The 15,737-nt window shown below is 38.3% G+C and overlaps 1 protein-coding gene across 1 annotated transcript in view; it reads right to left on the bottom strand.

Annotated features, from left to right (window-relative positions):
* Positions 1-1,636: 1,636 nt before the first annotated feature.
* CCDC197 (coiled-coil domain containing 197) overlaps positions 1,637-15,737 on the bottom strand; it is a 30,296-nt gene continuing 16,195 nt past the window's right edge. Inside the window, exons 5-11 of the mRNA XM_087950059.1 lie at positions 15,381-15,463; positions 14,822-14,874; positions 11,864-11,939; positions 11,511-11,683; positions 10,027-10,137; positions 5,545-5,661; positions 1,637-4,388 (exon numbers count right to left, since the gene is read on the bottom strand). Coding sequence (XP_087806185.1) covers positions 4,302-4,388; positions 5,545-5,661; positions 10,027-10,137; positions 11,511-11,683; positions 11,864-11,939; positions 14,822-14,874; positions 15,381-15,463 — 700 coding nt within the window. The 3' untranslated portion in view covers positions 1,637-4,301. The remainder of the gene's footprint in view (positions 4,389-5,544; positions 5,662-10,026; positions 10,138-11,510; positions 11,684-11,863; positions 11,940-14,821; positions 14,875-15,380; positions 15,464-15,737) is intronic.

Raw genomic sequence — 15,737 nt, 5'->3', positions numbered from 1 at the left:
CAATGGGTAGGGTCAAACTTGTGGCCTGCAGGGTTTCTCAAAATCCTGGGATTTTTTGCACCCACATCAACAAGCCATCATACCCCAAATCAAGGACTATCAACTCACTACAGCTACAGCTTGCAAAGGATAGAGCAGGAGCACATCGTTAGTCCCACTGTTTGGGCAGGGACGGTGTTCTGCACCCCTGCCTGACACCCTTGTACCAAGAGGCGTACACCTTTCCCAGCTAACTTGACAAGAGATGCCTCATCACTGCTACTTCCCATTCAGGCACTAGCTACTAGCCGCAGAAGGCAAGTACATAGTGACACCAGCCCTACCCTGCTACCTTCTATCAGCTGTAGGTGATGGAAGGTCATCTCAGCCCAAATGGCAGGAGCAAGATGTTTTCTGGCACAGCCCTAACCATCCAACTCTGTCAGGTGAAGGTCGAGATTATGTATCTGCTGATCTTTCATAACCCTCTTTCACTTGTCACCCCAAAGCTGTGTTCAGACAGGACTGCCTATCCACTTCTTGATACTGAATTACCATTCCTTTTCTCCCATGCATTACAAAGCTGCTAATCCCAGATTCCACATCTAACTAGCCACCTTCTTCTCATGATAACCCTGCAAGATAGGCAAAGCTTATACTCAAATCTTAAAGTGATTTGAAATCTCTACTGCTTATAAGTGGAAAACATCAAATAGCAGTCAGCTTTTTTCTCAGCGACATATTGTATTTATTCAATAAATATTTAGCCTTTAACAAAATTACTTTATTTAATTAAATTTTATGTTTACACCAGTAAAGTAAACATACTTTACATACAGTAAACTTCCACTAGAGTAAAAAAATGAAGAGTGCATTTAGAAAAAGACTTCAGTGTTGTAGCCTTTTGGTGAATAAAGTAGTCCACCTGATAATATGAGTTTGAAACTCCTGGTTTAGGTCATTCCACAATAGAACTGAGTAGCATTAGTTTAACCCTGTGCACGACTGAGTATATTTAGGGTTCAATTCCATCCCATTGGAATTAGTTAGGTGTATGAATCATTCCCCTTTTGATATTTCTCCATGTATTAAGCTTCTAATTCAGGGGTGTCAAACTCAAAACCCATGGGCCAGATTTGGCCCGCAAGGTGCTCAGATCTGGCCCACAGAGCCTCCCTGGAAACAGTGAAGGACCAGCCTACAGTGCCTCTGCCAGTGAAAACAGAGCTTGGGAGGGCTGCGCGCGGTCCTCCCAATTCTGTTTTCGTTGGCAGAGGGTTGCAGGAGGCTGTTGTGGCTGAAAATGGAGCTCGGGAGCCCATTTGCTCTGGCCACCATAGGCACCCCCAATACGAGTGATGTCAAGCTGGCCTCCCGAGGTCAAACACAACTCTAATGCAGCCCTTAATGAAATCGAGTTTGATATCCCTGTTAATCCAGTTAAATATGTTGGGAGACAAAGAGCAACAGTATATCCAATGCCTTCTAATGACAGTAAGACTGAGCAATCTCAAATAACTCTTGTGTGTCTATAAATGAAAAATAAAGCAAATATACCATAGCTATTAACTCATATTTTTATACTGTCCATTTCATTTGGGAGAAGCCTGCCCTTCAAGGTTGACCTGTCATTCTGAGAAGACAGAACTCAATGCATCTTTACAATAAAGCAGACATTTATTCAAGGTTTCCCTGGGTAGGAATTATCTTTTTGCAGAGAAGTTACCATACATATCTATTTGCAATGCACTAAGCGTAAAAAAAGCAATATCTACAGCCATAAATATAGAACATTAATCTCACCCAGTTTGCTGCAAGCCTATAAACATGTATTATTATTTTTTTAAAGCACTCCTCAAATAGACATTTGATCTCATGCTTTATATTGCTTGGTATTACTCTTCCTGTTCATTATGTTTGCTCTTTATTCACCACTTCCTGCAACATAATTGAGTACTTTGGGGCAAATTCAAGGCCATTTGTGAAGGTATGGCATAATCAGCTATCTTGTAGTGATATTTCTCTGTGACATTTCAGTCATTGATCCTGAACATCTCACCGATAGGTTATTTCATTTCATCACTGAGAAACAATATAGACGTTTGCAAAGTTATTCCATTAATTTTAAGTAGGTATTTAAAAAATGGTATCATAAAAAAAAATCACAAGTGTGTATTTGTGCTTTAAAAATAATCCAGACATTTCTTATAATCAGGTATGGAGTGAAGCGTATGTGTGAAGTTAGGAGAATTCTAAATGGCCATGGATTATAATTTCATATATAATCTGATTTTTTGCCTAATTAATTCAAAGTTTTAAATTTGTGTTTAATCCGACAGAACTCACTTCAGAGCAGCACCACCAACCATATGTAGGGTGGCCAGATGCAATATATTTCTACAACCTTGAGAGTTGGTTAAAATATAGAATTCTAGTAGCTAGAACTGGTTATGAAAGATGGTTGTGAAAGATTGGACTGCCATTTGTCAGAAATGGTGTAGGGTGTCCCGCTTAGGTGGTGGGTTGGACTAGATGACCTATAAGGTCCCTTCCAACTCTGATTATCTGTTATCTATTACAGATGCACCTCCTGACATTTGCCTTCTTTATAATTAATAAAGGTATAGCAATTCTACCAGTATTTGCAACTATACATGGTCTTCTCATAAACATTCCCTGCCCCCAAAAGAATAACATATGTAAGCATTATTGTAGTACAAAAGAAAATATAAAAATCTGATGTGTTTTTTAAAAAAAACACTTTTCCTGGTTTTTATTAATATATCATTATCATCCAGTAACATCTTTGCTAGCTAATACAAGTACCAGATATATTATTATTTAATCTCCATTAAACTTTGCTGTTAAAGTACACTTACTGAAATACTTAAAAATATAAAGGTTCAGATTATTTGTAGGCAGCATGTTTGAACGTAAGTAAATTGCTTCACTGTAGGCCATTTAATTGAACAGTGTTATGGAGAAACTGGCAGGCAGTTAGTGATCCTATGTTAAAAGTACAGTATTGTTGAAAGTGGACTGCGATCTATTGGTTTCTGTTTAGAATAAAGTTGGCTGAAAAATCTTAAATGAACTGACTAATTTCCACTGACTAAGATGTATAGGACATTGGCTTAGATTGGAACAAGTTTTATTGCAACATTTTGAGGGCGCATCATGAGGATAAGCAGCTACACTGGGTCTGTAAGATGATCAAAGATTTAGAATAATTATCCAGTCATTACTTCAGTCTGGGAGTGGATGGTATAATGCCAATTTATTACATAAATCCTTTCCTTACATCTAGATGATTAAGTAGGAGTAAAGCTAATAATTAGGGGCTGGAAGAAGCTATGCATCAGTTGAGAACCCCATTAAGCAGACATTATATGTTATAAAGATGTGTGTCTTTGGCATGTTGTTGACAAAAGACACAATGTTCTGTCCTCACTATGCAGTTAAACCCACCTATCGTCCAATAAAACAGACCATGTGCATAGATCTGAATGTTTTATTGAAAGAACAGGATATGGGGAAAATGGGGAAAATAGGAATACATAGAATGAGAACCAAATACAAGATAGGCAGTATTGGGTTACTGCTGAGTATAACAATTAATAAATATAAGCAATCTAAATTTCACCAGCAATGCTCTGTCTGTGGGATGTGGGTTTGTCCTTGGATGACCATATGCCACAGATTAAGATGGATTCTTCTTTGTGCTTCTGCCTTCTCCAAATGCTAAAGGAAATGGAGTCGAGCTTCCCAGCATGCATTTGTTTTGAGAGTGCGGGCTGATGGTAATGGGTGGGGTCAGCTTCAAACAATATACTTAGTATTTGTTTCTCCGGTCACTAGATGGGGCTAGAGAGCAACAACAGTATGTAAAGACTGTATGTTGGGGCATATTTGTCCCTCCAGCCACTAGATGGGGCTAGAGAGCAACAACAGTATATAAAAGCCTAGAGAAAGACGGAGGAAAGTCATGCAAAAATGAATCCAAAACAATCAGCAAATTTGAAGTTGAAAAGCAAAAATACTTGTCAGCTTTTAATATGGCATAGCTGATGTCTAAACTGCTAATTTTTGTCTTTGTTCCGTAATAAACAAGATTAAAAGTGCCATTTCTGTGTTCTTGCCTATAGGAGTCTGATCCTGAACCCATGTGTATGTGCCCCCAGTGACAGCACCCATGTGCTGACTTGTGTACAGTATAAAGCATTCCAAGTACCCATGCAATGCAATATTTTATTTCATTTCTCCTTGCAGGAGTTGTGTTTTATATAGTGTCCTCATTTGCTATCATTTCTTTGGTTTTGAAGTCAGATCTTTAAAAGTCTGGAAGAACTTTTATATCCTTCTGGCTTCATTATTTCTTTTTTCATCTCAGTTTTCTCATAAATGAATTCCTGGTCACATTAAGAGAGAGAAAATGAATCGAGTATAATTATAGAGAACATATTACTAAGTATATTCATTTAGTTAAACGCATGAGACTTACATACTCATGCATTTAACTAAAATGCAAATTGAATACTGTGTACATATGCAAGATGGCATATCAATTGGAGATGCTTGTGGGAAATCTGATATCTCTAAAGATTGTGAAGTAGCCTCCACTTGTGTTTTCTTTCTCAAGGTTGAAAATAATATTTTTGAACTGGTACTGGCTCAAGTGTTTCATTTTCCTTACCACTTGTTGCTCTCTCCTAGGCGAACCCCTGCATTTAGTAACACATGAAATGGCAACATGCACCATCCCCTGGGTCAATGGTCCCTAGCAAGCGCCTCTCTAATTTCTTCTGTACCTGCTGTTACCAAAAATGTTCCCAGTTGCACTGCGGTTATAACATTCACTGTCTCACAGAACTTCAATTCAAAACACAATACTGCAGGTCATTCTTTCCCTGATTTATCCGTTCATTTTTCTGGTGCATTTTTTTTTCATTTGTTAGTGTGGTTTCTGTTGAATAAGCCCACTGATGCATCCTTGAAACACTGCAGGCTTTGTTTGTTTGTTTTTTACCCAGCTTCCAAATAACCCAAATAAAGTACTATACATTTGGGGGTATTTAGCAGCAGGAATGAAACCCTGCTACTCATATTACAGGAAAAACTATGGACTGTGCACCAGCGACTTTTCCTTAAAGATTGAAGTGGATATTTCATTTAAAAATATCTCTCATGCGTTCAAATATGAATATGTTCTGCATTTCAGGCAAATGATGTAAGTACTGTATTACACTACTAAATGTCTGAGGCAGCAGTTGCTGTTTAGACATGGAAATTTGGAAGCCTGAACACCACTTTATGAACTCAACATGAAGTGTGAAAGGGCCTGGGAAAAGCTTTTGCAGAGGGGTCAAAGCATTGAATCCTGGATCAGTTCAAGGATGAAAAAACAACAGAAGTTTTGAGGTAACAGAATGACATCTGTAATTACTATGTATGAATAAATGTTCCTTCCCTTTAGATTTACACTTCCTTCAATAGATAAGATGTTCTGCTCTGCACTGCTCTGCTCGGTGCAAGTTTGATTTGAGAAGCACAAATAGATTTACCTACTTGGATCATATCCAGCTTGGACTGGAAAGTCATTTGCTCCAAAGGACCATAATGCTTCATATAGCACCGCTCTGCCATGTTGGAAATTCCTACCAGCATCTGGCTTAATTGTCGAGTCTGCAGGAAATATAAAGAAGTAGATAGACGAACCTTAAGGAGATGTAAGAAAAAAACAAGTTGCCTCTATTGACTTGCATTGAACAAGTCACAGGTGGCTATTTATCAAAGGTAAAATGAAAGTTAAATACAGCACCATCTTCATTAACATTATGCCCCTGAATTTTCTCACTCTATAATAAGCGTAATAGAGGAATATTCCAATCAATCAGACATTATTCTTCTGCTATAGCTCAAGTAGCCTTCCTGCCTGATCAAGATTTTTTTAAAGCACCTTATAAATTTAATTGTTCCTTGCCACAAACCAAAATCTTTCTAATAATACAAACTCTGATCAATATTTTCTAACCCAGGCTTCATAAACCATAATTATTCACAAACTTGTTTTAAAAACAAAACCTATTTTATTGCAACGCTGGGAATTGTTTTCATTCCCAGCTGGAATTAAGTTCAAACAGTCCCCCAAAATAAGCACACACCTTTCAGTTCTGAGAAGTGCTGCCAAAACAGAAGTATCAAAATAACTAGAAAAGAAACCAACAAAGTACAAGAAAAACCAACCGGAGTACAAAGAGCTTCAAGGATGACTCGGAACCGATCGAACTACTTTGCTTCCTGCAAAGGTTTCGTCATCTTGGCCTGACTTTTATCCCTTATGGGAGGGGCAATCACCTCCCAGCCTTACTGCCGAGTTGCCCCTTTTGTTTCAGCTGCTCTCGCCTTCTAGCATCTCTGAGCACACATGCACTGGGAACAGGCTCCCCCGGGTCCTCTGCTTCGCTGCTGCCAGATTCTGAAGGCAGCACCCCACTCCCAGATGGTCCTGGTCCCATCTCTGCCTCAGACCCAGGACCCTCATCCGAGTTCACTCTAGACTCCCTGGCTGGTCCCCATTCTTCTCCACTGTATGATTCTGCTGCCAGCAAACCACAACACAATAAATATAATTCACATTTACTGTCACCATGCAAAATCATCCCACCATCCTCACCCAGAATTTAAATCTGGAGTGGAAAAAAGTACATTTGGAATTTCTGAGCCAATTTTACTCTAATACAAATATTGCAAGACAGTCACAGTTAAAATTCCTTTCACAAATACTTGATAATACTGCTTAGTTTTCTCTTCTTATTTTGAGTCTTCTCTTTTTACACCAACTGTGTGTTTCTTTTTCTATTCAGCCTGCTTTTCAACTACACTTGTTAATGCCTATAACTTCATAAATTAAATGTGCTTTCACAGAACAGCTTCACTATGGTAATTTATCCTCATGCCAATAGGAAGTTGAATAACAGAGTTGGAAAGGACATTGGAGATCTTCTAGTCCAACCCATGCTCAGATAGGAAACCCTACACCATTTCAGACAAATGGTTGTCCAATCTCTTCTTAAAAACTTCCAGTGTTGGAGCATTCACAACTTCTGAAGGCAAGTTGTTCCACCGATTAATTGTTCTGTCAAGAAATTTATCCTTAGTTCTACGCTGCTTCTCTCCTTGATTAGTTTCAATCCATTTCTTGTCCTGTCTTCAGGTGCTTTGGAAAATAGCTTGACTCCCTCTTCTTTGTGGCAACCCCTGAACATTGGAACAGGCTATCATGTCACCCCTCATACAGCCTTAAATCACCCCTCATACAGCCCTAAATCTTTCTGATCCTCCAGTGCATACTTAGCACACATTTGGAATGGTTCTGGACTGGGCTATTGTCCATAAAGCTTCAAACACACAGCAATTTAAAAGCCACAATTTGGTTAGCTCTCTTTACTGAAATACCAGCCCTTTCCCTTTCAATCACATGAAAGGGCCTTCTTCAAATGGCACATAGTTTTTTTTTCCCCATTGACTTTAAATTTATTCTTTAAAACTATGGGTCAACCAATCTGATTATCAACTACTAGGTGGAGGTACATAGAATTTTTGTATTTCTTGGTTACCATATTGTTTAACCAGATTTGTGCTGTCTCTGGATAAGCAGTTTGAGAAAAAGGTTCAGGTGTGTTGATTAGTGTAGGAGTTGTAAGCTACCTTAAGGACATTATGCAGGGAGAGGAAGTATGGAGGCAGGACTCTTAGAAAGAGCAATCATTGGGAAGGGAATTCTCTGCAGGTAGGGTACAGAAAGACAAAAGACAGACCTTTCAGTTACACTTCCCATTAATGGCATGAAGCCGGGACAAGCTATTTATATTCAGAGATATCCACTCTCTAGATAAACCAATTGACACATCAACCAGCACATTCCAAGAGAGAAAGAAAAAGGGGGAGGGAGGCTAAAAAAAGTCAGGATTATGGTCTCCCTCACAGCCAAAACAGGACAGAGGGGCAGAAAAATAGGTCAGAGCCTGGATGGAAGTAGTTGGCCCAAGACGAAATTGGCAGAGCCAACTGGAGATAGATTTTCCTGCCACAGAACATATGCTTGTCTTTCAAGGTAGTCGGGAGGAGCAGCACGCCTAGATGAGCTAGTTCTATTTTACTGTAAGGTTACAATCACAAAATTTTGAAAATCTAAAATAGATTTCTCCCTGTTGCCTTTACAGCCCCTTCTGACATGTCACACACACCCAGGGGTGGGATTCTACAGGTTTGCACCTATTCGTTAGAACCGGTTGTTAACATTCTAAGCAGTTTGGAGAACCAGTTGTTAGAAGAAATTACTGGCCTAATCCTGTAAGGAAGGTAAGGAAGGAAACATTCTGGTGTTGCTTACAGAAACTGCCTCTCCATTAACTCTTATTACATTCTTGGCAGGACTAGACTTCCTGTCTCTGGAACTTCTCTGGAGTTTTTTTCCCTTCTTTTGCTGGTACTTTGCTTGTGTGGAGTGACCATTCAAAGTTATAATGGCACTGAAAAAAGTGACTTATGACTGTTTTTCACACTTACGACTGTTGCAGCATCCCCTCAGTCATGAGAGACCAGGCGAGGAGATGCGTGTCTCGATGTGAGTGATATTGAGTTGGCCACACCCAGCCAATAACATGACCACCAAACCACGTCCACCACCTAAGCCACGCCCACAGAACCAGTTGTTAAAAATTTTGAATCCCACCCCTGCACACACCCCATTCTTACTGTGTGCTAAGCTGACTCTTATTCAACTCTAGTCCCAACAGTGTCTCTCCTTCTGTCTTCCAAGATCATTCCCAGGTACTATTACAATGTGTCACTCAACACTGCCTCCCTTCAGCATCAGGGTGCCCCTATATTTCCATTTTTGTTTTCCTTTTTGCATATAATTGAATGTTTTATGGGTTTTAATGTTATTAGGTATTGCACACAGACCCAAATTACATTTTGTGAGGTGGGTGGCTATATAAATCTCCTAAACAAAGAAATAAATTTAGTGTGTGGAAAGGGGATAAGAGGGAAAACACCACTTCTAGAGCAAAGCAATCTTTAGCCATCCTTGAGCTGTTTCAGCTGTGGGTAGATTGCTGGTAGACATTTTTTTTGGAAAGGACCAAGAAGGCTGTCTGGATTTGCCCTAAGTTATGCTCCATCTTAAGAACAGCTATAGCTGACTGTCACTTTTGCTTAATACTTCGAAATGCTAGCAGCTTTTTAAGCCCAACACAGGTGGCAAACCCAAGAAGCAAGAAATTCCAGGAAAACATTTTTAATGCTAGTCAGCTGAAACATAAAGCTGAAATTTCTAAAAAGAAATTCCCAGTCATAATATAGTAAATTAATTAAGGCAGTTTCTCTTTTTTCCTTCTCATAGTCTCTACCTCTGGGCTGGGCTGCCTCTTCTCCCGGTTCTCCCTAAAATTCTCTATCTGGTTCCCACAATTTTCCACTTAGCTTGCTCTGTTTCTCCCATCTGTTTACTGTCCTAAGGAGCTATTTTTATTTGTTTGTTAAGATTATATCCTGCCTTTTTTCCAGGAACTGTGTAGTTGTTCCTGAGATCAATATCATTGGAGCTAGCAACAGTTTTCAGCTAACTTATACTTGATTTGTTTATAACCCTACCCTTCAACAAATGATTGGATTATTTTCTTTTTCCATTTTGTTCTGATTCTTCTGCTTCCCTTCTTAGGGATCCTAGCCTTGATTTATGCACTGTTTCTGTACACTAATGGTAACAACTGAACATCCTGTCCACCACCCCTTCAAGTAGACCTTGATTTTTCCATTCTCGTTTCCTTCCCAACAATCAACGATAGTAACAGAAAAATAATGATAGAACTATCGGTATGTCCTACCCATCCTTCGATGTGAGGAATGTTTCCCTGTTGAACTGCAAAGTGGCATTTTAAATGAAAACAATATTTCTCCATTCCCACTCTAGCCTGAACACTGGAAGAAAAAATGGGGGTGGGGGGGGAGGGATTTTGAGAAAAAGAAGTGCATAATACTTACACGTTTACTTCTGAGGCCTTCTTTATTATCAATATAATTAATCAGCCCTATGTTTCTTTCCTTCAGTGCATTGTACTTTGACTGGAGCTCAGAAACTTTGCTAATCAACACCTAGAAGCATATAATAGAAAAAAAGGATGCACTTTTGCAAAAAGAAAAATAATCTGTGCATCTGATTTCTGTCACCTACACAGTTACAAATATGTCATGTTGGTAGTTTTACAGCAATAAAATTTAATCAATAGACGGCTAGATTGCACTACAATAATTTCAGTCCTTGGAACATGGACCCATCACAATCCTGTGAGGTAGATTGGGTTAAGGAGAGTGGCTAAAAGTCATCTATTGAGTTTCCATGACTGATGGTGAACTAGAATCTGGATCAATAAAATGAGGTCCTTATTTTGAGAGTGTTTTCCTTCGCCCCAATAAAATATACATCTGGGCTGGACAAGGTCCAGGAGCAGAACAGCTGTTTTGCTTGTCAACATCCCGGTGCAATTCTTGATACGTTCTATAACAATGTTCATATAAGAGCTGAGAAAATCTCTCTCTCTAACACTTAGAGAATTGCAGAATGCAGATCAGATTCTTCTAAGAGTTCTCTCACCGACTTGCAGCAAATTGCAAAATAAGTCTGATTCAAATTTTGCTGATGTACTAAACTAACTAAAATTCCCAGCATCTCTTACTATTAGTTATACTGGCTAGGACTGCTACTGGGTGTAGCTATATCTGAAAAAATATTGTCTTCCTACCTTTGCACTGTTAAGAGAAGCAGTCCATCCACTGGCTATAATGATTACTTATATCATTATTTTATTTAACATTTATATAACCATCTGTCTTTTATCAAACTCTGAGTGGCTCCCAACCAACATTAAAACAACATCAATAATAAAAATTATAGGGTGAGATGGATTTAACAATAGACTGCATTTGGAAGCTTAACTTTGGTGCCAGATTTTTAATAGTTATGGTTTTAATAGTTATAACTTCTAAACTAATATATTAAAACCATCAACATTAAAAACCTGGCTACAAAATTAAATTGTGCATGCAGTCCATCTTTAAATCCCCTCATCCACCTCACTCTATCCCAGTTCTTGGAGGAAAAGTCAGGTTTTGATTAGTATATTCAACTAATAAATACCTTGCTTACTTTAACAAGGCCATACTGAAATATATAAAATGGTATACACTGAAAAGGAAGGTTGTAGCCTTTTTTGTCTCCTGATAGATTATCCATTTATATCCCATTCATAAAACTGAAATCAAATATTTTGTCTTTGTGACATGACCATAGTTAGACCCTAACTAAGCCTTAATAGTTTTTAAGGCTTTATCCTTTTCAGAAAGCAGAACTGACTCCATATTAAGAAATCAGTAGAGAACAGACTCTGTAGCATGGCTAACCAGGCCTCTGAAGTAAACAAACAGTCGTAATTAAGCATCATAACATGGTCAGGTATTGGCAACATTACAAATCTCATGGTGTTATGTTCTTCTTGTGTGACAGCACGTTTATGATGGCTTATCTCAATGTTTTCTTCTTGGATGAACAAACGCTTCTTCAGGTTCTGATTGGTAGAAAACAGGGCCTTATGCCTTTGTGTGAGGGTTTTAATCACAGAATCTTCCTTATGCTCCAAAAAGTCTGTAATCAGAAAGAAGGGAGGGCGTATTATTCATGGACAACACACATAAGTCAGTGATTACAGAAGAGCTTAGGAGCCCCACCTGAGTGAAGCAGAAAGGCCAGTCCACTAAATTCCAGTACATGCAACTGGCCTTAAATGCAAGCTACTCAATGCAAGAAGCCTTGTGAATAAAATACCTGAATTTCTCCTCTTACTAAATATGGCTAAATTCGACATCATATTTGTCTGAGAAACATGGCTCAATGCATCTCTCCCTGACTACATTACCACAGTAAGAGACTATCATGTTTACCAATCAGATCGTGAAATCTGTAGAGGAGATGGTGTTGCTATCTTCTATAAAAAGTCCTTACATCTAAAATATATCCAAGTTACCCAAGAGCTTGCTCCTCCTGAGACCATCGTCTGTGAACTGTCCTTAAATATCACATTTCGATTCTTACTATGTTACAGAGCCCCTGATTATGACATCGAACATGTAAACAAGCTAAATTTACTACTAACATGGGCAACATCCTGCCCACACACTTTTATCTTTCTTGGTGACTTCAATCTACCTCACATTAACTGGACCCTAAATGAATGTAAAACTGAACCCATACATGCAACCTTCTTGGGACTGGAACAACTAGTAACCAACAATACTAGACTTAACAACTACCTCGATCTCATCTTCTGCAATAGTTTGAATTCAATTTACGGAATATAAATTAAAGAACCCTTTTCCAACAGTGACCACAGCATGATTGACTTTTGTCTCAACATACGTCCACACAAAAATCAACACAACAATGTGATCCCCAATTATAACTTCAAAAAAGGCAACTATGATCTTATAGACAATGATCTCTCATCCCTTGATTGGCAATTTCTATTCACTGGATGCAATACTGTAGAAGACCATTACAACATATTTATACTTGAAGTCAAAAGAGTCATCAAACTATATGTACCAATAACAACTCCCAAAACCAGAAAAAAACAGATTACCCATAACAATAAGGAAACTTCAATCCAAAAAGAGATCATTTTGGTGGAAAAACAAATCTGGTCATGTTGCCAACTTCAAAAGCCGATACAAAAATTTATGCCACCAGATAAAGACTGAATGCACCAATTATCACATTAAACAAGAGTAAAACCTTCTACGCACCAATTCCACCCGCACTTTCTACAATTTTGTAAACAACAAACTAAAAGACTCAAGATCTATCCCACCCCTGAAAGGACCTAATGGTAAAGACTGCAACAACGACACTATTAAAGCCAAGCTCTTTAATACATTCTTTGGCTCACTATTTGTAAACAGCAATGGATCATGCCCAATAACCTCTAAGCATAATCTTTGAAAAATCTTTCAGGACCAGCTCCTTGTCAAAACTATGGTCACAAGCCACAGTCATCCCCATCTTCAAAAAGGGAGAGCCCAGCCTAGTTGAAAATTACAGACCAATCTCTTTATGCTGCGTCACCTGTAAAGTCATGGAATCAATTATTAACCAATCCATTGTCCTCCACTTAGAGACAAACAACCTACTCTATAATTAACAATTTCGTTTCAGAAAAAAAACTATCCTGTAATCTGCAACTCTTACACTGCAAAAACATATGGACTACACAACTCAATCAGGGAAAAGCAATAGACTTCTGTAAAGCCTTTGATTCAGTGGTACACGACAAACTACTCCTAAAACTAAAATCTTATGGTATCTCTGGACACCTGCATAACTGGATAGAAGCATTCCTGTCAAACAGACAACAAATGGTCAAAATGGGGAGCATCCTATTAAATTCTGTACCTGTCAACAGTGGTGTCCCCCAAGGCAGTGTTCTAGGACCTACTCTCTTCATACTCTACATAAATGACCTCTGTGATCATATTAAGAGCAACTGCATTCTCTTCGCTGACAATGTAAAGCTATTCAACACCACAGACAATACTGCTACCCTTCAAAAAGACCTCGACTATATATCAGAATGGTCAAACAAATGGCAACTTCAAATCTCAACAAATAAATGTTCTGTCTTACATATTGGCAAAAAAAATCAGAAAATAAAATACAGGCTGAATAGTCAAGACCTTGTTGATGATCCAAACTCTGTCAAGGATCTTGGAGTACTCATCTCTAATGAGCTAAGTGCTAGAGCCCACTGTAACTACATAGCCAAAAAGGCATTAAGCGTTATTAACCTAATCTTACATAGCTTTTTCTCTGTAATATTACACTACTAACTAGAGCATACAAAACATTAGCTAGACCAATACTTGAATACAGCTCATCAGTCTGGAACCCACATTACGTATCTGATATTAAGACAGTTGAGAAAGTCCAGAAATATTTCACAAGAAGAGTTCTCCACTCCTCTACTCGTTGCAGAATACCTTATGCCACTAGACTTGAAATTCTAGACCTAGAAAACCTAAAACTACACCACCTTCGGTCCGATCTAAGTATAGTATATAAAATCATACATTGCAATGTCCTACCTGTCAATGTATACTTCAGCTTCAGCCATAACAATACAAGAACAAACAATAGATACAAACTCAAGGTTAATCACACCAAACTTGATTGCAGGGAATACGACTTCAGCAGCAGAGTGGTCAATGTCTGGAATACTCTACCTGACTCTGTGGTTTCTTCCCCAAACCCCAAAAACTTTAACCTTAGACTGTCTACTATTGACCTCACCCCTTTCCTAAGAGGTCTGTAGGGGGCGTGCATAAGCGCACCAACATGCCTACCGTCCCTGTCCTATTGTTTCTTTTATTTTTCTTATATGTATCCATGTAATCATAACTATGTTTTTACTTATACCTATTATCTTGTAAGCAATTGACAAACCAAATAAAATAAAAATAAAAACAAATAAAAATAAAAATAAATGTATGTCCATATGTGCACTCTAGTACAGCATCAAGTCTGGGAGACTGCTTGTATGAGAATATGCCCATAAAAATCATTCACACGCATTATAGAGGATTCAATTTCACCAAGGCCAAAATAGCCTATTTTTCAGAAATGCCCTTCTGTCCTTAAAGAACATTTAAAAAACAGAAACTGATCATAAATAAGAGGAATGTTGGTTTTGCCTTTTAGAAATGAAGAAATAAAATAGCACTGCCATCCTACTGTATTAGTGTGCATGTCTCCGAAAAATAAAACATTCAGTTCACTATGCCTCACTGCCAAGTAAGAATATACAAATAATCAACATTGTATAATGCAAAGGATTTTATGTGATGCGAAAGGAGGAGCTGTCAAGGGAAAGTTTGGGATCTGAAGGAAAGTGCCAAGCTCTTCCTTTGGCCACCTTTTCATCTAAACTACCAAGTCTAATAAATCTCTACATTTTCTTACATCAGTTTCATTAATTCTTTCAAAATTTGTGCATCTGTGAAGCAGGGAGGGGCTGACGAATATTGTCAATAATTGCTGCTTTAGGTCTCAGAATCTTATTTGCTGCCTCTTTGAATGTACATGCAATTTGATTTGTCATTTTATTAAATGACAAATCAAAGGACATGTTACTTTATTATTTAAGAGATGATTAATGAGATGAACATAATTATTTAAAATAATGGTAAGTGGTCATTTAAACAGTTTTGCAAATGGTCATGTGGCTTTTTAAGGGCACAGTACAATTTCAAGGAAATCATTCTCAAGGAATGTTTTAATGATAGGTACACACCTGGTGGCAACAGGTTGACAATTTTTTTCAAAAAATGTTCATAACTTTTATATTTGTCTATCTTCTTCTGTAGTTCCTGTTGTCTGAAGAAACAGATCAATGATATTTATTGATGTTTAGCAAAAATATCTTACTAGGAGATAGCTACATATTATCAGTCATATAGTGCAGGGGTCCCCAACCCTCTGTCTATGTACCAGCACTGGTCCACAGCATGCCAAGAAACTGGAACGTGCAAACAAGCAAAGCCCATCCACTGAATACAGGCAGCACACATAACCACATCCACTCCATTCTGTGGGAACACCTCTCTCCACGGAACTGGTCTCTGGTGCCCAAAAGGTTGGGGGCCACTGA

Source organism: Notechis scutatus, chromosome 1 (genome assembly GCF_049901735.1).
Source record: "Notechis scutatus isolate UNSWTSFEM ecotype Mainland chromosome 1, rNotScu1.2, whole genome shotgun sequence".
Classification (NCBI taxonomy): Eukaryota; Metazoa; Chordata; class Lepidosauria; order Squamata; family Elapidae; genus Notechis; species Notechis scutatus.
The sequence above is the reverse complement of the archived record's forward strand: the minus strand, read 5'-3'. Positions and strand labels throughout refer to the sequence as shown.